The sequence below is a fragment of the Anarhichas minor genome, unplaced genomic scaffold (assembly GCF_050575085.1).
Source record: "Anarhichas minor isolate MPS153535 unplaced genomic scaffold, ASM5057508v1 ptg000018l, whole genome shotgun sequence".
NCBI classification, from domain to species: Eukaryota; Metazoa; Chordata; class Actinopteri; order Perciformes; family Anarhichadidae; genus Anarhichas; species Anarhichas minor.
In genome coordinates this window covers 11,849,814-11,875,614 of record NW_027466464.1, presented here as the reverse complement: position 1 = coordinate 11,875,614, position 25,801 = coordinate 11,849,814, and the positions used below count along the sequence as shown (strand labels likewise).

The following is a 25,801-nucleotide window of genomic DNA, read 5'->3' as shown; positions in this document are numbered from 1 at the left end:
TGCTTTTTTATTTATTTATTCATTTTATACAGTTTAATGTTAACATATTGGGGGGATTGGGGGAATACGATATAGTGTATTTATCTGGCTATTGTTAATCTTTTTTTTCTATTTTAATGTTATTGTGAATCGATACACGGAAGCTTGCGCTCGTGAGCTAGTCACATGACTGGTTTCCTGCCAAAGCAGTAAATACTAGGCGAGCTAGCAGGCACTGCAGGTTATCTGTATTAGCAGCATTTACAATGTTTTATCAAACGTTATTTAACTTATCCGGCTAACAGTTCAGCGTCTGTTGGGTGTGTGGTGTGTTTCGATAAGGGATGAACCGTCAGCTTCAATTTGTGTCATAAGGAAGGCTCGTCCACTTGATCAAATCTGTGGTGACTTAGCTTAGCTAGCTAGCTTCACAGGTTAGCTTAACGCTAGCAAGCTGAGTTAGCGTCTAACGGAGGCTCCGTTGCTAGTGACTATGCAAGGGGAAGCCACGGCTGTACGAATCCCGGAAAACGAAGGCAAGCTGGATGTATTGCCCCAGACCAAGACCCCAAGCTCAGGTCGAGCAAGTGCGAAAAGCTGGCAGTACAGGTGTGTGGCTGTTACCAGCTAACGCTCATAATTAACGTTACATTTAAGCGACTTCACTGATTTAAGGTACTTTGTTTACCTGGCCGGTTGTGACATACAACGTTAGATATATATTTTTAACTATGTGTTTTGACTGTCTATTAATTGACCGATTTGCTCTTAAGTTTATGATCAACTTGCTTTCTAGCCAGACGGGTAACAGTGAATTAATTCTGCCCTTTGAGCAAATCTGTGACAAGGCAATGCTCCATGATTAATTAGTGCATACACCCGTGTGTGTTCATGGGCGTGTACTCGGTCAAAGCATTTTAACAAGTGTTCTTTGTCTCCTTGATAACCTCTCATGCCAGTGACCACATGGAGAATATCGATGGCTACTTGATGAAATACACCAACCTTGTAACAGGGTGGCAATACAGGTGAGTTTCATACCGTTTCAATGTAAAATGTTTAGCATCCCAATCAAGAAACTCTCTTATCAGCATTCACCAGCCACTTTCAGCCAAATTCCTCGTTGTAATCCAGTCTAATCCAATCCAAGCAATGCCGTGTGGTTTGTACAGCAGACTGTCATAGTCACTTGTTTGTTTTCAGGTTCTTTGTCTTAAACAATGAGGCTGGCTTGCTGGAGTACTTTGTCAACGAGCAGTCGCGGCCCCAGAAGCCCCGCGGCATGCTCCCCCTGGCAGGGGCCGTCATCTCCCCCAGCGACGAGGACTCCCACACCTTCACTGTCAATGCCATCAGCGGGGAGCAGTACAAGCTCAGGGGTGGGTACCTAGATACACACACTGACGTCTTGACATGCATGTTTAACAGTCGTATGTCAGACCACAGTACATCATCTTAGCTTGTTGTTTCAGCCTTTTACTGTTCGCTTGTGTTCGCCTCTCCGAGTTCCCACGAACTGAGCTGTTCCTTAATATTGCTTGTCAGCTTCTTTTTTTCCTCCCGGCCTACTGTCCTCACCATCCATCAAGTTCATACGATATTGATCTGGATGTTTTTCCATTATCCGCTGCTGGTGATGCAGAAGCACACGGGAATCGATCATCGTAGTAGAGTAACCGTAAGATGGTTTCTTGCTTTTCTTTCGTGTGTGTTTCTCAGCCACCGATGCCAAAGAGAGACAGCACTGGGTGAGTCGACTGCAGATCTGCACACAGCACCACACGGAGGCCATGGGCAAGGTAAGATGTTCTTGGTATTAGACATATGATAGAGCCTGCACGCAGATATACAGAGATATTATGTACTGTGTTGAGACTAAATGTTAGTCAATGCAAACATGTTGTTGATCAGTGTATAATATCCCTTTATTGCTTGCTGCTGTTTAAATCAAACATAAGAAAGTGACTCTGCCACAGAGCGGATGTCAGCTGGACAGTTCAGTTTCCTGTTTTCCTTCCTCATGTGCCAAAGAAGCAATCGAGCAAAGCCAGCGGCAGAGCAAAAATCTGGAGCGGTGTGAAATATTAATGTTCATCTAAAAATGCATCTGGTTTTACCTCGTTCGTAAGCACAGTAATCACTCGTATTGATCTACAGACGACTATGCAGCCCACATTCTATTGTAATACTCTTGAGATGCACAACAATAAAACAACACAGAACTCCTCAAAGCTAATTCTTTTCTCTCAGAATCTATCTGTGAAAGTTGTACATTTCTATTTGAACATGACGAGATGAACATTCTGCACTTCACAGAGTAATCCTCCACCCAAGTCCCGGAGCTACTCTATGGCGTCTCAAGGCAGCGGCAGCTCTCCCATGTCGTTACGCCGGCCCAGCCAAAACCCCGCCTCCTTATTCGGCTGGTCGCAGCTCAACAAGGGCTCGTCACTCTACGGCAGCAAGAGGTCCCTGCTGCCAGACCACCTGATGGATGCAAGAGAGGTACAGCCAGCCAGAGACTCTCAAGTGTTGTTGATAGGAACAGCTCAGAATCTAATCTTGCACGCTTGTTAACATATCATTGCCATCTCAGGACCAGCAATTAACTAGGGTGCTATGGGCTGCTGCACTTAAACGGCTAAGAATATTTCAAATGAATTGCTTTGAAGATAATAGTGAAAAATGTCTCAATGGTCTTTATGTTGGAGATTAAGAAAAGAATGAATTTAAAAGCTATAGCTTGCGTCATCACACTTCCTGCAACAGACGCAAGCAAAAACTACGTTTCTGCTGCTCGGCAGAAATCTGGGTTACAAGTGAAATCAAGAACATCTGATCCAATCAAAATGCTGTTAGGTCTGTGTGATGCTCTGTTATGTAATCAAGCTGCAGCCAGAAACCTCTTTAAAATCCCGCCATGGTGGATGGCTAAAGATCCTCCCACACACAAACATACAGAGGGAACTTTATTATAATTATATGCTTGATGTTCCTGCAAGACATCCAGTGTTCAGTGTAAAATACTTAAGACTGAGTTTTAAAGTAGGGCTTTTGTTGATTTAGATTTTTCTTCACTTTGACCTATTGGTGTGATGCAAATTGTCCACAAGGGGGCGCTGATGTCTCTCCCTGAACATCAGTGTAGTGATTAAAAAGAAAAAATATCCATTTAGTTTCTTAATTTTTGAGCATACAGTAAGGGAGAAGGCTAAGTGGTATTAGCAACTTTGATTTTTATTTATGTTATTGTGTCAAAACATGGATGTTGTGCATAGATAACAAAGGAAGCCATGTTAGGAGATTTCAATTAATTTAAACACATTTAACAACAGTACCTGCACAGGTAAACTTCATTACTCATCTTTTTTGCCTTCTATAACGGAACGCTCCTTGATCCCCTTCCAGATGATGACCCAGGCCCAGGGCCAGCACAGAGACCTAATCCAGAGCATCGAGGGTCTGCCTCCAGCCCCCGGCTTCTGCCCTCTAGACCAGGATCTGCTGATGCTCAAGGCCACTTCCATGGCCACCATGAACTGCCTCAACGAGTGCCTGCACATCCTGCACCTGCAGCAGGTGGCCAGGCAGAGAGGCTCCCTGGGAGGTCAGTGGAGGAGGGGGGGTTGTTGTGCATATTGTGAATCTGAATATGGTGTCTTCTCACGGTCTGTTTGTATGCTTGGAGGGTATTCTGACATTGCAGTCAAGGAAAAAAAGTGAATGCATGCCAAGTGACTTCTTTTTTTTTTTTTCTTTTTTTTATAAAGAAGTGAGCATTTCTGCCTCACTGCAGATGAAGTGTTTTTGTCTGCTGAATAAGCCGCCTCTGTGCTCTACGTTTTCTGTTAACTGAGGCCACATGCGGTCCACAACAAATCATAGCCTTGTATATGCAAGCCTGCACCCAATCTAACAGTTAGCGTTGGCCGGACAGTGGAATTATTTTGCATTATTGATGAGGAACCGTGCCTATTCTTACCACCTGTCTCCAAGGTAATGAGATCTCGGATGGTTAAAATGTCCATCGGCAACGCTTTGAGGGCAGAATTCAGTTCTAAATCAGCTTCATGTTTAAAAAAAACACATTCCCGTTTTAGAGAGAACCCAATGTGAAGTGTCCAAGTCGCTGATATCAACACTTTCTATTCAGGACAATTTGAAATGGGGAAACGACCAGCTAATGCCCCACTTCTTCAAAGCAGATCTCATTACTCAATGTATATTTCATTAGGCCAGAGTCGTCGCAGCAGCCAATCAGATAAAATTGTCCAACGACGCACAAGGTGGATTTGAATGAGATCTGCCCACCTTTTAAACATGCATAAAAAAAATGCCATCGTCATACGTGGAGGGTTTATCCAATCAGAGAACGGGGACGTTTCCTGCTGGCGGGGCCAAAGTGTCCTGATACCTGGTTTGTCAGAGGGGTTGGGTTACACTCTCTTGGTCTAGGACAGCGTCTGAGGAGTAGCCATCTGTCCAGTCAGCAGCCAGGTGGTTGTTTAGAGCTACGCCTGCGTGTGTGCGCAGCTGTGAGTGTCAGGGGGACTTGGGAGGGGGAGGGGGGGGACAGTACCATGAGTACCTCTGAACTTGCCACCTTGCACTCCCCGTCCCCGGCAGGACCCACCATCGAGTGGTTGGAGCCCAAGCTGCCCGACATCCTGAAGAACGGCAGCAGCTCCCTGGGCAGCTTCGCAACAGGGGAGGGCCTGCTGGAGGGGAGCGGTCTGGAGCTCGGCAGCCCCGACTCTTGCAGCTTCTCTGGGGTAAGAACAAGCGAATGACGCCCCCTCTCAAAGGAAACAGATCTGGGAAAAGTTGTACCAACCTGTTGGTCATCAGGAAGTTGACTTGACATAGTTTATTTGCCTTTCTAAATCAGCTATAAACTACACAGTTAATGTTTTTATTTTTTAAATGGTCGAGCAGTTTTGCAGTCTCCCACAACATAAACAACCATTGTCTTTCGACCTTTGCTGTCAATCAAGCAGGTTGTTGAATTGATCACATCCCTCTCTCAGGAACAGGAAGACATCGATGCGGAGGATGAGGCCGAGGACTCGTTCACCGATAAGGAAGAGGACCTGGGTGCTGTGGAGGAGGAGCGCAGCGTCATCTTGCACCTGCTGTCCCAGCTGAAGCTGGGTATGGACCTCACGCGGGTAGGTCGAGTTCCACGTACAGCCAATCGCCCCCCCTCCACCACAAACTCCTCCCACACTTTGTTTTGTGTTTGAGCAGGTTTTCTGTGTCTTTACGAGAGGAAGATTATGAGTTTATGGATTATGTTGGTAATTCCAGACCGATAGTCCCACAGAGAGGGGTATGAGAGAGGTGTTGGTGCTTAGATTAGCTGTTTGTACATAATGTAGTACAGTGGGCTGTGATCTATAACCCTGACGCATAAAATTGTTCATTCACCTCTCATAGGATTTAAAACGGTTTGTAACGCATCGTGTAGTCTATAAAACAATAAGGGCTCAAACAATTGTTTATTTTGTTTTATTTCTTAATTTGGGACTTCTTAATTTTCTTGGTCCGACTAAATGTTTATCCGTTTGTCTCTAAATTTTCAATAGTTGTATCATATAATTGATTACATTTTTTTAAACAACTAAATGTTAAAGTTCATGTTTTGTAGATGAAACATTTTCTTTGAGTTTTCTTCATTTTCTATTCATTAAAACCACTTTTAATTCTTTTTACAATCAATATAAATGAATTATAACGTATATGACAGCTTCCTGAGATATCCCATGGAGGTGAAACATATCGGTTGAATATTAATATTGGGATAAATTATGATAATAAAGACGTCCTTCAACTAAACACCAAAATACAGACGTAGAACAAGTTGAAAGACGGTAAGTTGCGAGTAGTATTACTTTGAGTGAAGTGGAATGAGCAGCTCTGTCTCACATGTGAAGATGATCTTTAACTGTACAGTGGTATGGTGTAGACGGCCACTATATTGAAAGTCAGTCTTAAGATTAAAGCTTGAAAAAGCGTTGAGTTTGTTTGAATGGAAAAGTGTTCAGTGACCCTGAATGAATAAGTAAATGTTAGATCAGGTTGTTGGGTCTGTCTTTCAATACTCTCATTTGTAATGACCTTACAGGCTGAAGTAAGCACTTCTTGCTTTCTAATTACTCCTCCTGCACACACTTAAAAACAGTTGAGTCATTCTATCGTCCAGTGTCAGTTTGTTCTAGTATTTGGATAGCCTCCTCTTGGGTTGCTGATTCATCAGTTATCTGGTGGCTCCATTGGCTGACCTCTGATGGAGATCTAGACACTTTGGGCCCAGGGTCATGTCCAGTAAACGTCACATGGTCACTTGATGCATCAAACAGAAAAGAAAAAGGCGATGGAACATGAGCTTTAGTTGGTTGTGACCTGTGTTGTTCCAACTAATAAATAAATCGTGATTCTCCTTCCAGGTGGTCCTCCCCACCTTCATCCTAGAGAAGCGCTCTCTGCTGGAGATGTACGCTGACTTCATGTCACATCCCGACCTCTTTGTGACCATCACCGACGGCAACAGCCCGGAGGACCGCATGGTCCGCTTTGTGGAGTACTACCTCACGTCCTTCCACGAGGGACGGAAGGGGGCCATTGCCAAGAAGCCCTACAACCCCATCATCGGCGAGACCTTCCACTGCTCCTGGAAGGTACCCAAGAAACCAGAGGCCTCCAAGGAGCCTTCAGAGGATAGCCCCGACCCGGCCGCCCCCCAGGACCCCTACCAAGTGCGCTTTCTGGCGGAGCAAGTGTCCCACCACCCCCCCGTGTCTGGCTTCTACGCTGAATGCCAGGAGAGGCAGATGTGTGTGAATACGCATGTGTGGACCAAGAGCAAGTTCATGGGAATGTCTATCGGTGTGTCCATGATAGGGGAAGGTGAGCCGGCAATGTTTTTGTATTGTTCTATTTGCATTAGTTTCATCAGAAAGTAAGAGGCAAGCTGTCTTCCTAAATAGAAAATGTAGTTACTGTTTCTGTCCTCTGCTCGTCTTTCCAGGTTGTCTTTATTTGCTGGAGCACGATGAAGAGTACACTTTCACGCTGCCTTGTGCGTATGCACGCTCCATCCTCACCGTTCCCTGGGTGGAGCTGGGCGGCAAAGTCAACATCAGCTGCGCTAAATCTGGCTACTCAGCGGTCATCACTTTCCAGACTAAACCATTTTACGGTGGCAAATTACACAAGTGAGTCCCTCCCGGGTAGCAAGTTGATATCTATGTTGTTGCTCTGTTCTGCATCCTGCTCCTTTTCAGATAGTTGATATCTCTGAAGTAACACCTACATCTGAAAAATGTTTTGAATCCACAACACGCATATTTTCATACTTTTCCTTCAAGCAGGCTTTTAAAATATTGTAAGAAATATGAAATGTATTGATTTCATTGCCCTGCCTAAATATAGGGTCACAGGGGAGGTGAAGCACAACACCACGAATGCGGTGGTGTGTCGTGTGCAGGGCGAGTGGAACGGGGTTCTGGAGTTCAGCTACACCAGCGGAGAGACGAGAGTGGTGGACGTCACCAAGCTGCCGGTTACCAAGAAGAGCGTTCGACCGATTGAGAAGCAGGGACCAACTGAATCCAGGTCCGAACACTGCAGGGTTTATTTTGATGCCTTTTTTATTCATATGTTGAAGTCTATCCTAAAAACGTTGCTTATTGGGGAGAGTTTTTGTAATACAAGGTCAAATACAACTCCACATCCTTGTGCTCTCATGGAACAGGAAGCTAAACAGTTGCATGGCTCTATGACGTCTCACTCACTTCACTGCGTTTCAGGCGCCTGTGGCAGCATGTCACTGAGGCCTTGCGGCAGAAGGACATTGAAAAAGCCACGGACCACAAGAGGATTCTGGAGGAGAGGCAGAGGACGGAGGAGAGGCACCGGGCTGAGACCGAAACCACTTGGAGGACCAGATACTTTGACAGAGAGGTGAGCAAGTTGACGACAATAGAATCACTACGTCTGTGCTCCTTGATGTATTTGACCATCATGAGGGTTTGATGAAACGGCATTCATAGATTTGTATCCGATCAGGGGACAAGAAGACACTTATGAGCATGCACAGCCTGTGGAAGGTCACCTGTGCTGACTCAAACCCACTCTCAATCCCCTCCTGCTGGAGTGGTCTCACCTTCCACTAACTCACTTAAAGTTACTACGAGGAACTTTTAACTGGTTATGAAACGGTCTCAATGTGATACTGTTGTCTCTATATGACCGACATAAGTAAAGGAGACTTCGGGTCTGATCTAATTTGTGCCATGATAGCCAAAAACATGCTCAGCGTTCTTCCTCCTGTTTTAAGAATCATTTCCATCCCAAACAAATGATGGCATCAATGACTTTATTGGAGTAAACAATGAGTAGTAATAATATGTTGACACTAGTCTCTTCTTCTCCACCAGGGTGAAGGATGGGTCTATCACAAACCACTTTGGAAAACCTCTGCATCCAAATCCTAGTTTCTTCAGTCTGTGTCTTTGATGTAGATATTGTAGATTCAGGAGTGTGTGTGAGTGTGAGAGAGTGTGTGGACACACATGGTTATGAAATGAGAGCATGACCTGCACTGACGTACAGATGAATGCAGCATGGGGAGGAGGACAGAGACGGCATGACTTAAGGTGTTCTCACGATTTTCACCAAGCCTCGAAGTACAAGCTGTTGTACTGCTGATCAGTTGTTTTTTATAATCCAATGTCAATGAAAACCTCTTGTTGAACAGGTATAATGGTACTCTATCTACACAGCCTTAAGACGGCCTGATCAACCTGGATATGCTTCTTTTCAAGCTGTGGGATCGCGTGACTTTTGACTTCCAACATAAAGAAAACCTAAATATTTGGAATACTGCCTGTTAAATGTAATGCTGTGAAAACGTAGTGATTTGATTTGGTGTGTTGGAATGTATAAGATCTCATCCATGTTTAAGTGACTGTACACTCTGCTTCAAGTCAAAGTGTTTCTCTATAACAAACAGTAAATATTCATGACTAACGAATCAAAATAAAACAGCATTTTTAGGTACTAGCTTTTTGAGATTATAACAGTCAAGCTCAGCTGATCTGCTTCATCCGGACTGTAAACTTGTGCTTTCATCAGATGTGATTGAGGAGAGCTTTGCGAGTAGGTCACGATACCAGAAATTACACCATGCAACACAGTAAAAAACTAAACGTGCTTCAACGTACTCTTATTTCAGTTTGCACACTGATTTCTTTCCGATAAGTTATTAATCCCTAATGATCCCCCTTACGTTTCTCGCCAACAACTACATTTTACATTTGAGCGCACCATGATAACGTTACTTACCTTCTCCCAGTACTCATTTTCACCGGATATTGAACACATACTGTAACTCAATGCAACCTCCGTACATTAGCTCCATTAACTAGCGCTCCTCCTGCTGATTTCAACACATTTGTAGCACTATCGGGTAAAGCTTCCATCATCCCTGTGACGACGAGACCCCATGAGTCTGGAGCGCTGATCCCTGGTACCTGTCGGACTCTAGAAAAACGAGTACCGTCCCGTTTTCAGACTTTCAGCATCGACTTGGTGCCAAAGTATCGGTTCTCGTGACATCCCGAACCCTCGTTTCTGTCTCCAAGCCCAAGAGGAAATCACCTCAATGACCTCACCAGGGTCATTGTTTCAGACATTAAAGAACTGTTCACAGGCTGAGGTACTCCCTGTGACGAGTAAATTGATGTCCATGATGTGTAAAACTGGTGGAATGACCTGTTCACATTATAATTTGAATATTGATTGGTATCTGGTAGATTGTGTGCCTTTTAGATGTACTCATTGAAATAAAGTCATGCAGTTTATCTCGTGTATTCAATTGTTTGATGCTATATTGACGAAGACGTTGCTGGAATGGGATGCCATCGACTAGCTGACAAATAACTACATTTAAAATAATAATCTCATGCGAGTGCATCTACAGACTGCTACCCCCATTATCTCTTTTTACTCCTGTGCTTTTTGCAGTGGATGGAGAAATTCCTACATGCACGACATCTCTTCATCTCACTGAAAGTGTACTACTCCCGTGTCTGCATTTCTTAAGTTTATAAATGTCTGGTAAAAGCTTTTAACCAAATTTGCTTGTTTTGTAATGCAAATAAATATTTTCTTTGAATGTGTAATTATCCCCAATCTTTGTGCTTTAATTGCTCTTTTGTTTTTTTAGAGCCACTTTTTGTATAGATGTTAACATTTCTCATTCCATTCATTATTTAGTTTAATTTGGAAGTAATTCCAGTCTACCTTACTGTGATACATGTGACAAACCTTCCTTTGTCCCCCCCCCCCCCCCCCCCCCCCTTACTTCACTGTGTGTGTGTGTGTGTGTGTGAGAGAGATGTTAACAGCACTGATTATTCGAGGGTTTGACATTTTCTTGGTTTTGGATTCTACTGCTCGTCTTGCTGACCTATGAAATGCACTGACATTGAAGGAAACCTGATGTTGTAGAAAAATGGACATGTGTGGAGAATAATCAAATAAATTGCGTATCGGCGTAAGTTTTGTTCTCCACCAAGTTAGCCCTGTTTTCCTCCTGCTTCCTCTACTCTTTGACATCGGTACAAATATTTCATTAAAGTAAATTGAAAAGGTTGAATCAGTGGAGGTCTTCATGAAACATGAGGCTACCAAGCTGCAGTTCGAGTAGAAACATCTTGTTAGAAAAATTCACGTGAGACTGGTGTAAAAATCATTAATCAATGGATATTTATTCTTGCAAGAATGAACAGAGTTGAGACACAAACAGGTTATGCATCAAGGCTGCTCAAAGGTCTGCCACTGAGCTCCAAACATTTATACTTGTAAACACATGTAGGATCATTTATGAAAAGGTCCCTGTCAAAGGAAAACACTCATCTGGTGTTCATTATCACAACACTTGGACAATTTGTATCAGTTCAAGGATCATGCTCTTAGTAGCAAATCAGCAAGGTGGCAGTCCTGGCGTCTTCTGCAGCTTAAATCATTGTTATTTCGGGTAGCAAGCTGAAACTTCGAACTAGTTGCCCCCCAAATAGACAAAACATCTGTGGTGGTGTTCACTTTCAATGTCAGTGAAAGTTCAAGCAGAGCCACTCGAGGACCTGATAGAAACTTATTATTACATGAAGAGTCATTTAGATTTTTCTCTAACACATCTAAAGAACGGGACCAACAGGAAAGAACTGCTCGCTCTTGTTCTTCTTTACATGAGGGAATCTTACACTGGACTAGAAAACTTAAGCCCGACTGTAACCAAAGGCAGGAACGAAGTGAGTGTCAGAAAAGAGGCTCTGCCGGTTTGGTAGCATATTGCAGGTGATCTATGTGAGATAAAACTGTAATAGGTTTACATTTAAGTTCTGAAGACGTCACCCAGTGACTTCACAGTGGATTTTATTCAATTAGAAAAAGCCTTTGTTTTGTGTTTGTCTGCTTTGTTTTTTGTCTGCTTTGTTTTTATTTTAAAAGGTAGAAACTATAAAGAATATGTCCTAGGGACAGCAGACACACTTTGGACTCGTGCTAAATGAAAACAAAAATTCAGACAGCTAACAGCGTCAACTGAAGGGCCAGAAAATAAGCTTTCCAACACTGTTTTATATGTGGCATAACTAAAAACTGAACCTGTGGATGCTTGTTTGAAACACTCAAAAGGGAACAATGTGTGATGTAAGGTGCCTCTGTCTCCCTCATGCTGGTCACCAACCCTGCTCCTGTAGAGCTGCTGCTTTGCATGTTTTAGGGGTCATCTGATCCCACTAATATGATCATTATGTAGACTTTACATGCTTCAGCTGTGTGATGATGAGCATGTCACTGGCAGGAGCTGTGTAAGAGTAGAATTCAAATTAAAACACGCCTGTGATCATTTCAAAACCAGTTTACGAGTTAAGTTGAAGTGTAAAGCAGTCATGCTCACATGGGATCTGCAATTGATGCATCACAGAAGTAGACTGCCTGTCTCTGTTATAGTTTTAATCAACGATGGCTCTCAATATACCATTTCTATGTATTATTTATAATCCATCCAGTTAAATTTGAAAACTGAGAATAATAATTTGTTAAAATATAATTGATGTGTACTTTCTTTATTTGACAGTGGATAAAGTTCCGCATGCAGTGGAAGTTAACTTAACCCAGCAAGTCTGAACGCAACGGAACATAAACTGTAACGGAGGGAAATGAAGACGCTGTAGACATGTTTTGTAGATGTCTTAACGCTGATTGGCCAAGACTCGACACGTCACATCAAAGATGTTTTATTGTGAAGATAACGACATCACCTTTTCTCCTCGTCTGACTCCAGTCTGAGAAACACTCTGCTGCCATTCACTGACGGGAAGGCAACACCTGTCTCTGTTAATCAACGATGGCTATCAATATACCAGGCCTGATATTGATGGTGGCATTCTACTTGCTTGTTTTGGGAATCGGCATCTGGGCCTCTGTAAAGTCTAAGAAGATGCAGAAAAACACACAAGGTGAACAGGTGGAGGTTTCTTTTTTGGCTGACCGGAGTGTCAGCTTGGTAGTGGGAGTCTTCACAATGACAGGTGAGTTTTGGTTTGCTTATTTCAAATACACAATATGGATCATCAGTGTCATTTATTTGTTATTTTGAAACACCTGTATAATCTCTGGTCTTTTCTATCCTCAGGTTTTTGTAAATTTGTCAGATACAAATTCCAGTTTGCGTATGTTTGTGTCACACACTTATTTTCTGAAACACTGTTCGAAGATTTCTTTAACCCTCCTGTTACTTTTGGGCTCAATTTGACCCCATTCAATGTTTAACGTCTCCAAATAAATGATTGACATCATTTGTTTTGCTTTATATTTAATGACTTTTCCTAATTTAATGGGGACAACTGGGTAAACATAAAATGAAGATGATAATATGTTTTCAATGTCCTGTACACATGCTGTACGCATCGGTGTTCTTTGGGGTCGATTTGACCCCGGGCTGTTTTAGCTGTATAAAACATATAAAACATATCAACATTTTACACACATTTGTTTTGGTTGTTTTGGATGATATTGAGGTCACTATAACATGCATTTGTATAATCTTCAAAGAGCTTTAGGGCCCTAACCATAACTGTAGTAGTGCGAGAACCACTGATAGTTCACACGACATGGGAGTGCAGCAAACACTTGCACAGCAGCCTTCTAAACCCTTTCTCTTGGTGCTCTGTGTGCTCTCTCTTTCTGCTCTCTCTCAACTGAAAATTAATTGTAAGGAAAGGTTTTCTGTCAATGAGGTGTTGTCTCATCTCTTTGACCATGAAAGTGACATAGAGGAGAATGTGTCTGAGACAGAGCATGATGTTGAGGAGGACCCTGATTATGAGGCATCCTCCTCTGATGAGAATGAGACCCTCAGTGTTGACCCTCCTGTTGTCTCTCAACCACCAGCAAACACACTACCTTCCAAAAATGGAAAGTTATTATGCTCCGTCTCCCCACTTGAACAACAGGGTAGATTTAGTGCTGCTAATTTCATCAAAATGGTTGCAGGCCCCACCAGATACGCTGTCAGCCATGTCCAAGACATACGATCAGCATTTGAGCTCTTCATAACACCATCAATCGAAAAGGATATACTTGAGATGACAAATTTAGAGGGGAGGCATGTGTATGGGGACAGTTGGAAAGACTTGGATGTGACCCACTTGCAAGCCTACATTGGGTTGCTCATTTTGGCAGGAGTGTACAAGTCAAAAGGCGAAGCAACAGCAAGCCTTTGGGCTGCTGACACTGGAAAGGCAATATTTACAGCCACCATGTCTCTAAACACCTTCAATGTTTTCTCCCGGGTCATATGCTTTGATGACAGAGAAACAGGGCAGGGCCGACGAGAGCGTGACAAACTCGCAGCAATACGGGATGTATGGGTCAAGTGGGTGCAGCGATTACCCTTTGTTTACTATCCAGGCCCTCGCGTGACTGTGGATGAATGTCTGGTTGCATTTCGTGGGCGCTGTCCATTCAGACAATACTGAAATTGTGTTTGTTCTTCTTGGAGTCAAATTGACCCCGAACATAATACATGTTACTATTCTTTTAACAGAAATTGTTTTTCGTTCCAAATGTTATAGATAACAAAAATATGTACTTAGAAATAATATAAAGCCATTAAAACACCAAAAAGATATATCTTTGCAAGCAGCGATGAACGGGTCCTTGCATCCTCCCGCATGTCGCGGGTGCAGGCGGGACTCCGTCAAGCGTGGCCGAGAACGTCCGCGACCATCGGATGTTTTTTTTCGCGTGGACCGCCTGATGCTGGAAATTATGCTTTGCAAATCGTGCACTGCTTCCTGTATCCGCTGTGTGGTGCTACAGAACACGTGCAAACATGCATTATGTTGCTCCATATCAAGTGTAAACCACATAGTGTAAAAGTCATGTAAATCGGATGCTGTTTGTCAGAAAACGCCGATTTTCTTTCGCCAGCAGGTGGAGCTGTGATTATTAGTGGAAATGAGCTTCTGGACATCCTCATGCCATGAGTGTTATCAAGCATGGGACTGTTTGGAACAAGTCCAGTTGAGTTACATCAGCTTTTTTGTAATCACGTAAAGTAGCCGCCTACTACGGCTAAGCCATTCCGACAAACGTAAAGCTTTTGATAACTTTTAATCACGACAGTCTTGAGATTGTACTGACAAAATTTGAAGTCCCTAGGAGGAGTTCGTTAAAGTATAGCGACTAGAAATAGGCCAAAATCGATGGAAAAATGACACAAAAATCAAAATGGCCGACTTCCATTACTGTTTAGAGCATGGTTCCAAGAGACTTTATTTTAAGCTTCCATAAGATACATGTGCCTACCAAGTTTCATACAAGTACCTTAAACGTAGCGCTGGGGTTGCTCATGTGGGGTGAAGTCCGTGGTCTCTTAAGCTGTAGGGGGCGCTAGTGAGCCAATTTGTCATACCAGGAAAATGGGAACCATAATATCTCAAATTTCCACGCAGTCCTGATATACCTGCCAAATTTGGGGAGTTTTTGAGCCTGATAAAGCCTTTTTTTTGCCCGACTTCGTCGGAGCTCGGGCCCTAATTATAATAATTTTCTGGAGGTTTACATTGCTGGGGTCAAATTGACAACAAGGATAAAAGATGTTAGTAAATTTGAAGGTAACAGGAGGGTTAATCAAATCTACAGTACATTAATGATACAACCATAATGATGTATCTGTGTTCTACTGTAGCTACTTGGGTTGGAGGTGCCTTCGTCATTGGTATTGCAGAGGTAGTTTATGACCCCACCAGGGGTCTAATCTGGGCTCTTGTTCCTCTGCAAACATCCATTTCCTTTATCATTGGTAAGTGTAAATAAAATGCTTTGGAATATGTCCTTTTTCCATAAGGTGTGTCTCAGATCAAACTGTTCCCATGTTTTCATTCATTAAATATTTGTGTCACTTCTATACAGTGTTCTTAAGTATTAAAAGTATTTCCTTCTTTTTCATCCCTTTTTTAAAGGTGGACTGTTCTTTGCAAAGCCAATGAGGGAGAACAATTACATCAGTATGATGGATCCATTCCAGAGGAAGTATGGAAAAGGACTGACTATGGTTCTTGCCATCATTCCACTCATAACTGAAGTTGTCTGGATTCCTACAACACTGATCTCCTTGGGTACACATGTACAAGTACACTCAGAGTAATGAATCATCCATTTTCCTCATCATACTTTTCCTCCATTCTGTGTACTGCTTGTGTTTGCATGCTACAGGAGCAACCATGAGCGTAGTTCTAGAACTGCCCTTCAGTGTTTGCATCTGGATCTCTGCTGCAGTGGCGATCATCTACACCGTTCTTGGCGGTCTCTATTCAGTGGCTTACACTGATGTCATCCAGATATCACTAGTGCTTCTGAGCTTGGTGCGTTTTTACACAATGAAAGATAAAGATGATGTGTTTCCCATGTCATCTTTTCATATTTAGAGTCTGCTGAGTAATTTCCTCTTTCCACAGTGGCTGTGTGTCCCTTTTGTTCTCACCAGTGATGTTTATACTGACATTACTGAAACAGCATTCAACCACACATACCAGGGCTCCTGGCTGGGCCGGCTTGAGTCAGATGAAATCGGGAGATGGATTGATCAATTTCTAGTGATGGTAAGATGAACATTACAGTATGATGGTTTGAAATGATCTGCTTCTTTATTTAAGATTTATCTAAAATTCCATGTTCACATGAGGCTTAAAGTAAAAATATAAAATGAATGTTTTATAACCCAGTTCTGATTTAAATATATCTCACTTATCTGAAGCTAAACGTTGAAATGAACATCGCTATTTACCATAGTTTAGTGTATATTGCAAATTTGAAATAAAATGTAAATTTGTTCATCATTGCTGTCATTATCGGCAACATTCCTGAAACACATGTGAATTGACAACATCAGGATAAAGTGTGACTTTGTTTGTCCCACATTTTATATTGTCTAGACTTTGGGCAATATGGCCATTCAGGATTTCCATCAAAGGATTCTGTCCTCCAGCTCCACGTCCACAGCCAGGAGCGTCTGTTTCATAGCAGCAGGAGCCGTCATCATTGTAGGAATCCCATCTGTGCTGATTGGAGCTGTAGCAGCTTCAACAGGTAATCTCCACTCTTTACCTGTTGGGAATCTGTCATGTCAGGGTGGTAGATCAGCATTTATTGTCGTCTGTTCTGGCTCCTGTGTTTCAGACTGGAACTCCACCTCATACGGTTCTCCTTCTCCATACGAGCGAGGGGAGACGGCCATGGTGTTGCCCATCACCCTTCAGAATTTAACCCCAGCATATATTTCTGCTTTTGGCATCGGAGCGATTGCTGCTGCAGTGATGTCATCTGCTGACTCTTACCTTTTGTCTGCAACCACCATCTTCTCCACCAACATCTACCTGACCATCAGGAGTCAGGTGCAGTACAAGGAACAGGAGCATGGAAGTGCTTTACTATTTAGGCCTATTCTCACCTCTTCACTGGTTCTCAGTTCGCTGTTTTACTGCTTTGCATATATTCTCTTTCTCAAGTGATATGTCACAAAATGTACACATAAGATAATATGCATATTTGTCTTCTGCTGCTATCACAGACATGTTATAGAAGATATTTAATCGTATAGAAGATTAAATATTCAAGTTTTTAATGGTTTTGTTTTTAGGCATCCGATAAAGAGCTACAATGGGCGATCCGTCTCTCCATAGTGGCTGCAGGACTTTTGGGAACATCCCTCACCTACCTGGACAGCAGCATCATGGCGTTCTGGATCCTGGGATCGGACCTGTCTTACACCATCTTGCTCCCCCAGCTGATCTGTGTCCTCTTCATCAGGGTTTCCAACGGCTATGGAGCTGCTGCAGGTTATGTTGTTGCTTTTGTGATGAGAGTTTTGTGTGGAGAGCCGGTGTTTGGCCTCCCTGTGATCCTGCATTTCCCAGGATGCACTTTAGAGGATGGTGTTTACATTCAGCGCTTTCCTTTCAAGACCATTATCATGCTGTCTGCTCTGGCCTCCATCCTGGTGTTTTCATATGTGGCCTCACTCCTGTTTAACAAGGGGATCCTTCCTGAGAGGTTTGATGTGTTCAAGGTGAAATCACAGAAAGCACCACCACCAGCAGAGGGAGCCAGAGAGGCTGATAGTGAAAAGACTCATGCCCCAAATGAAAATGAACCAATGCTCATTACAAGTTGCTAATTCAATTTCTGTTGACTTTATGTCTTCTTGTCTTTTTACATTAGTAACTGTGGCTTGTTTTGATAGAAGCTGCTGACAATAGTCTACTTTTTAGATTGGAAACTCATGAGAACATCTTGCATTGTGGATTACCACGTTTTGTCAAAGCAGTAGAGATAAAAATAGGCAACCAGGGATCTCAGGTTACCGACAGAGGGCCACCAGACCCCAATGATGTAACAGCATCTCCAGTCTTACCAAAGATGATCAAAACAGAAAGACCTCTCACTCTGTAGCTTGTTCTTGTTTCAGCAATGTCATCACAGCCTATCAAATTCTTGATTACATGTAAAATGTTGAATAGAGATATTCAGTTATTGTGATTTATTAAAAAGCAGCCAATTGCCACATTATCACTGGTCATCAAAATCTTCTGTCAATGCCGAGGCTGTTGTTTTAACTAATTAAAAAACTTGTTTCAGCACAGATGCAAAGATTTGTATGGAAGGAAGGTAATTAGATAATTAACATTTCAGGATAAAGTCATGGTGATGAACCAGCACAGTATATTGTCCACCGCGTGACACATCGCGTGACACCTCCGTGATAAACGATCTTCGGCCACACACGCCCAGCCTCAGCACCAGCGCATCCTTTCTCCACGGGACTTTCCCCCCATCCGTCCGCACCAACATTACAAGAAGCCATGAGAGGGATGAGGCCTTCATGATAAGGACAAACACTACCGGACCTCGTTCTTCTCGTCTCGAGCTCGTTTCTCGCGGTTCGTTATGTCTTTGGGCCTGCTCCCCCTCTCGCCATGCCCGTCGCTGAACGCTCCCTGCTGCCGCTGCCGCTGCTGCTCATTTTAGGGGGGCTGAACTGAACTGCATCCTGACCAGCTCCAGGGTCACAGCTGACCCTGACCTCTCCTCGAAGGGACGCAAGTAAAGAGGATTAGCCAACACGGATCGATCGGCGCATAAAGGGGGAAGAAATGGCATTTAGCAGATACTCTCACTAAATTTAAAAGCCTCTGCTTTGCTCAATTTCTTTTACACATATACTATTTTAGCCATGTAAATGTTATGGTGTGAGTCTATTAAAAAAGGTTAAAATGCTAAAACTGAGGGAAATGCTTGTGCTTTATAATAGGCTGTGCAACCATTTGTGAGCACAATATTCACACTACTGCATTATTCATGGTCATTACAGATTAATGAAGTGTCTGCGACAACACACAACTTGTCACTGAGGTTAGTTCCTGTTAGAAAAATTCATTCAAGACTGGTGTAAAAATCATTCATCAATGGACATTTATTCTTTGCAAAGAAGGAGACAGGGTTGATTCACATACAGAATGTACATCAAGACCGCTCGAAGATCTGTCTCCGAGTCTCTGGTATTTATACTAAGTAAACAACATGCAGTGGGCTGGCACAGGGTAACACACACACATTTCGCGTTTCACACAGGTGTCTACGTATCTGGACACTTTAACAATTCGGTCTTGTACAAAGGTCACTTTCTCGTAAGCCATGGTCGCAAATCAGCCCTGCGTAAGTATTGATGCTTTCTACAAGTTTATTATCATTCTTATTCAGGACAAACAGCTGAAGTGTTCTTTCGGCAATCAACTGCTTCTTAATAGACTAAACATTTGATGAAGATGCCTGGTGTCCCAGATAGTTCACACAAGGACACAGGCCTTAAACACTACAGAGGACATGAGCCTCTGTTAAATGTAGAACATTCACTAATTATTAAACACATAACTAGATTTTTCCCAACAGTTCCTGATGAAGCAATTCATGTTCCCAGTGTACAGTCAAGTGTAACCGAACGCCGTCATTGTATTGACCGTCTCTACAGCAGCATGAAGAGTCGAGGTGTCTGACTCAAGAATCTTACCTCTGGACTAGAAAACTTAAGCCCGACTGTAACCAAAGGCCCGCACAAGAACGAAGTGAGTGTCAGAAAAGAGGCTCTGCCGGTTTGGTAGCATATTGCAGGTGATCTATGTGAGATAAACCGGTTATCTAAAATTGTAATAAGTTTACATTTAAGTTCTGAAGACATCACCCAGTGACTTCACAGTGGATTTTATTCAATTAGAAAAAGCCTTTGTTTTGTGTTTGTCTGCTTTTTGTGGCTTTTAAAAGGTAGAAACTATAAAGAATATGTCCTAGGGACAGCAGACACACTTTGGACTCGTGCTAAATGAAAACAAAAATTCAGACAGCTAACAGCGTCAACTGAAGGGCCAGAAAATAAGCTTTCCAACACTGTTTTATATGTGGCATAACTAAAAACTGAACCTGTGGATGCTTGTTTGAAACACTCAAAAGGGAACAATGTGTGATGTAAGGTGCCTCTGTCTCCCTCATGCTGGTCACCAACCCTGCTCCTGTAGAGCTGCTGCTTTGCATGTTTTAGGGGTCATCTGATCCCACTAATATGATCATTATGTAGACTTTACATGCTTCAGCTGTGTCATGATGAGCACGTCACTGGCAGGAGCTGTGTAAGAGTAGAATTCAAATTAAAACACGCCTGTGATCATTTCAAAACCAGTTTACGAGTTAAGTTGAAGTGTAAAGCAGTCATGCTCACATGGGATCTGCAATTGATGCATCACAGAAGTAGACTGCCTGTCTCTGTTATAGTTTTAATCAACGATGGCTCTCAATATACCATTTCTATGTATTATTTATAATCCATCCAGTTAAATTTGAAAACTGAGAATAATAATTTGTTAAAATGTGTACTTTCTTTATTTGACAGTCGACAAAGTTTCGCATGCAGTGGAAGTTAACTTAACCCAGCAAGTCTGAACAGTAACGGAACTTAAACTGTAACGGAGGGAAATGAAGACGCTGTAGACATGTTTTGTAGACGTCTTAACGCTGATTGGCCAAGACTCGACACGTCACATCAAAGATGTTTTATTGTGAAGATAACGACATCACCTTTTCTCCTCGTCTGACTCCAGTCTGAGAAACACTCTGCTGCCATTCACTGACGGGAAGGCAACACCTGTCTCTGTTAATCAACGATGGCTATCAATATACCAGGCCTGATATTGATGGTGGCATTCTACTTGCTTGTTTTGGGAATCGGCATCTGGGCCTCTGTAAAGTCTAAGAAGATGGAGAAAAACACACAAGGTGAACAGGTGGAGGTTTCTTTTTTGGCTGACCGGAGTGTCAGCTTGGTAGTGGGAGTCTTCACAATGACAGGTGAGTTTTGGTTTGCTTATTTCAAATACACAATATGGATCATCAGTGTCATTTATTTGTTATTTTGAAACACCTGTATAATCTCTGGTCTTTTCTATCCTCAGGTTTTTGTAAATTTGTCAGATACAAATTCCAGTTTGCATATGTTTGTGTCACACACTTATTTTCTGAAACACTGTTCGAGCATTTCTTTAACCCTCCTCTTACTTTTGGGCTCAATCATTTTTTTTGCTTTATATTTAATGACTTTTCCTAATTTAATGGGGACAACTGGGTAAACATAAAATGAAGATGATAATATGTTTTCAATGCCCTGTACACATGCTGTACGCATCGGTGTTCTTTGGGGTCGATTTGACCCCAGGCTGTTTTAGCTGTATAAAACATATAAAACATATCAACATTTGACACACATTTGTTTTGGTTGTTTTGGATGATATTGAGGTCACTATAACATGCAATTTTATAATCTTCAAAAAGCTTTAGGGCCCTAGCCTAACATAACCATAACTGTAGTAGTGCGAGAACCACTGATAGTTCAGGATATACTTGAGAGGACAAATTTAGAGGGGAGGCATGTGTATGGGGACAGTTGGAAAGACTTGGATGTGACCCACTTGCAAGCCTACATTGGGTTGCTCATTTTGGCAGGAGTGTACAAGTCAAAAGGCGAAGCAACAGCAAGCCTTTGGGCTGCTGACACTGGAAAGGCAATATTTACAGCCACCATGTCTCTAAACACCTTCAATGTTTTCTCCCGGGTCATATGCTTTGATGACAGAGAAACAGGGCAGGGCCGACGAGAGCGTGACAAACTCGCAGCAATACGGGATGTATGGGTCAAGTGGGTGCAGCGATTACCCTTTCTTTACTATCCAGGCCCTCGCGTGACTGTGGATGAATGTCTGGTTGCATTTCGTGGGCGCTGTCCATTCAGACAATACTGAAATTGTGTTTGTTCTTCTTGGGGTCAAATTGACCCCGAACATAATACATGTTACTATTCTTTATAACCGAAATTGTTTTTCGTTCCAAATGTTATAGATAACAAAAATATGTACTTAGAAATAATATAAAGCCATTAAAACACCAAAAAGATATATCTTTCCAATTTTAGGTCAATCAGTGAGATTTTATGGTGATCTGCATATTTCTCCATAGTAACAGGTATTCTGGATGTATAAGGGGGGTGGGTGGGGGGGGGGGGGGGGGGGGGGGGGTGTTTTATTTAAAGGGCTATTTAGGTAGTCAACAAACAAACGTAAAGTACCTGACACATAAACTTGGGTAACAATTTTAATTATAATAATTTTCTGGAGGATTGCTGGTGTCAAATTGACCCCAAGGATAAAAGATGTTAGTAAATGTGAAGGGGGTCAATTTGACCCCATTCAACGTCTCCAAATAAATGATTGACATCATTTTTTTGCTTTATATTTAATGATTTTTCCTAATTTAATGGGGACAACTGGGTAAACATAAAATGAACACGATAATATGTTTTCAATGTCCTGTACACATGCTGTACGCATCGGTGTTCTTTGGGGTCGATTTGACCCCAGGCTGAAGGGCAATATTTACAGCCACCATGTCTCCAAACACATTCAATGTTTTCTCCCGTGTCAGAGAGCAGGTTTGCCTGCTTTTTTTTCAGGCGAACTTGAAACTTTTCAATTTGAGCTGTGTGCCATCTTCATGCTCTATTAACCAGTAACATATACACAATTCCAACAAAATCAACAATTTACCAATCCCAACAAATCTCACAAGTGTTACCTGTGTTAGAGCATCAAAATTATTAAAATAGACCTTGTAATTACAGAATTGAAGTCTTTTAGGTATGGGTATGCCATTTTCGAGCAGAGGCCTAAAAATAGGGCTAAAGAAGTTTTAAATTGCTGGGGTCAAATTGACCCCAAGGATAAAAGATGTTAGTCAATTTGAAGGTAACAGGAGGGTTAATCAAATCTACAGTACATTAATGATACAACCATAATGATGTATCTGTGTTCTACTGTAGCTACTTGGGTTGGAGGTGCCTTCGTCATTGGTATTGCAGAGGTAGTTTATGACCCCACCAGGGGTCTAATCTGGGCTCTTGTTCCTCTGCAAATGTCCATTTCCTTTATCATTGGTAAGTGTAAATAAAATGCTTTGGAATATGTCCTTTTTTCATGAGTTGTGTCTCAGATCAAACTGTTCCCATGTTTTGATTCATTCAATATTTGTGTCACTTCTATACAGTGTTCTTAAGTATTAAAAGTATTTCCTTCTTTTTCATCCCTTTTTTAAAGGTGGACTGTTCTTTGCGAAGCCAATGAGGGAGAACAATTACATCAGTATGATGGATCCATTCCAGAGGAAGTATGGAAAAGGACTGACTATGGTTCTTGCCATCATTCCACTCATAACTGAAGTTGTCTGGATTCCTACAACACTGATGTCCTTGGGTACACATGTACAAGTACACTCAGAGTAATGAATCATCCATTTTCCTCATCATACTTTTCCTCCATTCTGTGTACTGCTTGTGTTTGCATGCTACAGGAGCAACCATGAACGTAGTTCTAGATCTGCCCTTCAGTGTTTGCATCTGGATCTCTGCTGCAGTGGCGATCATCTACACCGTTCTTGGCGGTCTCTATTCAGTGGCTTACACTGATGTCATCCAGATATCACTGGTGCTTCTGAGCTTGGTGCGTTTTTACACAATGAAAGATAAAGATGATGTGTTTCCCATGTCATCTTTTCATATTTAGAGTCTGCTGAGTAATTTCCTCTTTCCACAGTGGCTGTGTGTCCCTTTTGTTCTCACCAGTGATGTTTATACTGACATTACTGAAACAGCATTCAACCACACATACCAGGGCTCCTGGCTGGGCCGGCTTGAGTCAGATGAAATCGGGAGATGGATTGATCAATTTCTAGTGATGGTAAGATGAACATTACAGTATGATGGTTTAAAATGCTCTGCTTCTTTATTTAAAATGTATCTAAAATTCCATGTTCACATGAGGCTTAAAGTAAAAATATAAAATGAATGTTTTATAACCCAGTTCTGATTTAAATATATCTCACTTATCTGAAGCTAAACGTTATGATGAACATCGCTATTTACCATAGTTTAGTGTATATTGCAAATTTGAAATTAAATGTACATTTTTTCATCATTGCTGTCATTATCGGCAATATTCCTGAAACACAACATGTGAATTGACAACATCAGGATAAAGTGTGACTTTGTTTGTCCCATATTTTATATTTTCTAGACTTTGGGCAATATGGCCATTCAGGATTTCCATCAAAGGATTCTGTCCTCCAGCTCCACGTCCACAGCCAGGAGCGTCTGTTTCATAGCAGCAGGAGCCGTCATCATTGTAGGAATCCCATCTGTGCTGATTGGAGCTGTAGCAGCTTCAACAGGTAATCTCCACTCTTTACCTGTTGGGAATCTGTCATGTCAGGGTGGTAGATCAGCATTTATTGTCGTCTGTTCTGGCTCCTGTGTTTCAGACTGGAACTCCACCTCATACGGTTCTCCTTCTCCATACGAGCGAGGGGAGACGGCCATGGTGTTGCCCATCACCCTTCAGAATTTAATCCCAGCATATATTTCTGCTTTTGGCATCGGAGCGATTGCTGCTGCAGTGATGTCATCTGCTGACTCTTTCCTTTTGTCTGCAACCACCATCTTCTCCACCAACATCTACCTGACCATCAGGAGTCAGGTGCAGTACAAGGAACAGGAGCATGGAAGTGCTTTACTATTTAGGCCTATTCTCACCTCTTCACTGGTTCTCAGTTCGCTGTTTTACTGCTTTGCATATATTCTCTTTCTCAAGTGATATGTCACAAAATGTACACATAAGATAATATGCATATTTGTCTTCTGCTGCTATCGCAGACATGTTATAGAAGATATTTAATCGTATAGAAGATTAAATATTCATGTTTTTAATGGTTTTGTTTTTAGGCATCCGATAAAGAGCTACAATGGGCGATCCGTCTCTCCATAGTGGCTGCAGGACTTTTGGGAACATCCCTCACCTACCTGGACAGCAGCATCATGGCGTTCTTTATCCTGGGATCGGACCTGTCTTACACCATCTTGCTCCCCCAGCTGATCTGTGTCCTCTTCATCAGGGTTTCCAACGGCTATGGAGCTGCTGCAGGCTTTGTTGTTGCAGTGGTGATGAGAGTTTTGTGTGGAGAGCCGGTGTTTGGCCTCCCTGTGATCCTGCATTTCCCAGGATGCACTTTAGAGGATGGTGTTTACATTCAGCGCTTTCCTTTCAAGACCATTATCATGCTGTCTGCTCTGGCCTCCATCCTGGTGTTTTCATATCTGGCCTCACTCCTGTTTAACAAGGGGATCCTTCCTGAGAGGTTTGATGTGTTCAAGGTGAAATCACAGAAAGCACCACCACCAGCAGAGGGAGCCAGAGAGGCTGATAGTGAAAAGACTCATGCCCCAAATGAAAATGAACCAATGCTCAATACAAGTTGCTAATTCAATTTCTGTTGACTTTATGTCTTCTTGTCTTTTTACATTAGTAACTGTGGCTTGTTTTGATAGAAGCTGCTGACAATAGTCTACTTTTTAGATTGGAAACTCATGAGAACATCTTGCATTGTGGATTACCACGTTTTGTCAAAGCAGTAGAGATAAAAATAGGCAACCAGGGATCTCAGGTTACCGACAGAGGGCCACCAGACCCCAATGATGTAACAGCATCTCCAGTCTTACCAAAGATGATCAAAATAGAAAGACCTCTCACTCTGTAGCTTTTTCTTGTTACAGCAATGTCATCACAGCCTATCAGATTATTGATTATATGTAAAATGTTGAATAGAG

General features: G+C 42.3%; 3 protein-coding genes across 3 annotated transcripts; all 3 read left to right on the top strand.

Annotated features, from left to right (window-relative positions):
* The first annotated feature begins 171 nt into the window (after positions 1-171).
* LOC142952747 (oxysterol-binding protein-related protein 11-like) lies at positions 172-10,163 on the top strand. Its single transcript, XM_076094650.1, has 13 exons — positions 172-588; positions 939-1,007; positions 1,183-1,358; positions 1,699-1,778; positions 2,296-2,484; positions 3,388-3,586; positions 4,606-4,751; positions 5,007-5,147; positions 6,426-6,885; positions 7,007-7,193; positions 7,411-7,593; positions 7,788-7,941; positions 8,418-10,163. The coding sequence occupies exons 1-13, from the start codon at positions 473-475 to the stop codon at positions 8,472-8,474; spliced, it is 2,157 nt and encodes a 718-aa protein (XP_075950765.1). The 5' UTR covers positions 172-472; the 3' UTR covers positions 8,475-10,163.
* Positions 10,164-12,130: 1,967 nt separating this feature from the next.
* Positions 12,131-18,120, top strand: LOC142952923 (high-affinity choline transporter 1-like). Its single transcript, XM_076094952.1, has 8 exons — positions 12,131-12,578; positions 15,242-15,355; positions 15,516-15,671; positions 15,769-15,917; positions 16,011-16,154; positions 16,488-16,641; positions 16,732-16,946; positions 17,192-18,120. Exons 1-8 carry the CDS (start codon positions 12,395-12,397, stop codon positions 17,726-17,728), a joined length of 1,653 nt encoding a protein of 550 aa, XP_075951067.1. The 5' UTR covers positions 12,131-12,394; the 3' UTR covers positions 17,729-18,120.
* Positions 18,121-20,762: 2,642 nt separating this feature from the next.
* LOC142953066 (high-affinity choline transporter 1-like) lies at positions 20,763-25,456 on the top strand. The gene is made up of 8 exons (XM_076095135.1): positions 20,763-20,946; positions 22,967-23,080; positions 23,241-23,396; positions 23,494-23,642; positions 23,736-23,879; positions 24,216-24,369; positions 24,460-24,674; positions 24,920-25,456. The coding sequence occupies exons 1-8, from the start codon at positions 20,763-20,765 to the stop codon at positions 25,454-25,456; spliced, it is 1,653 nt and encodes a 550-aa protein (XP_075951250.1).
* Positions 25,457-25,801: the final 345 nt, after the last annotated feature.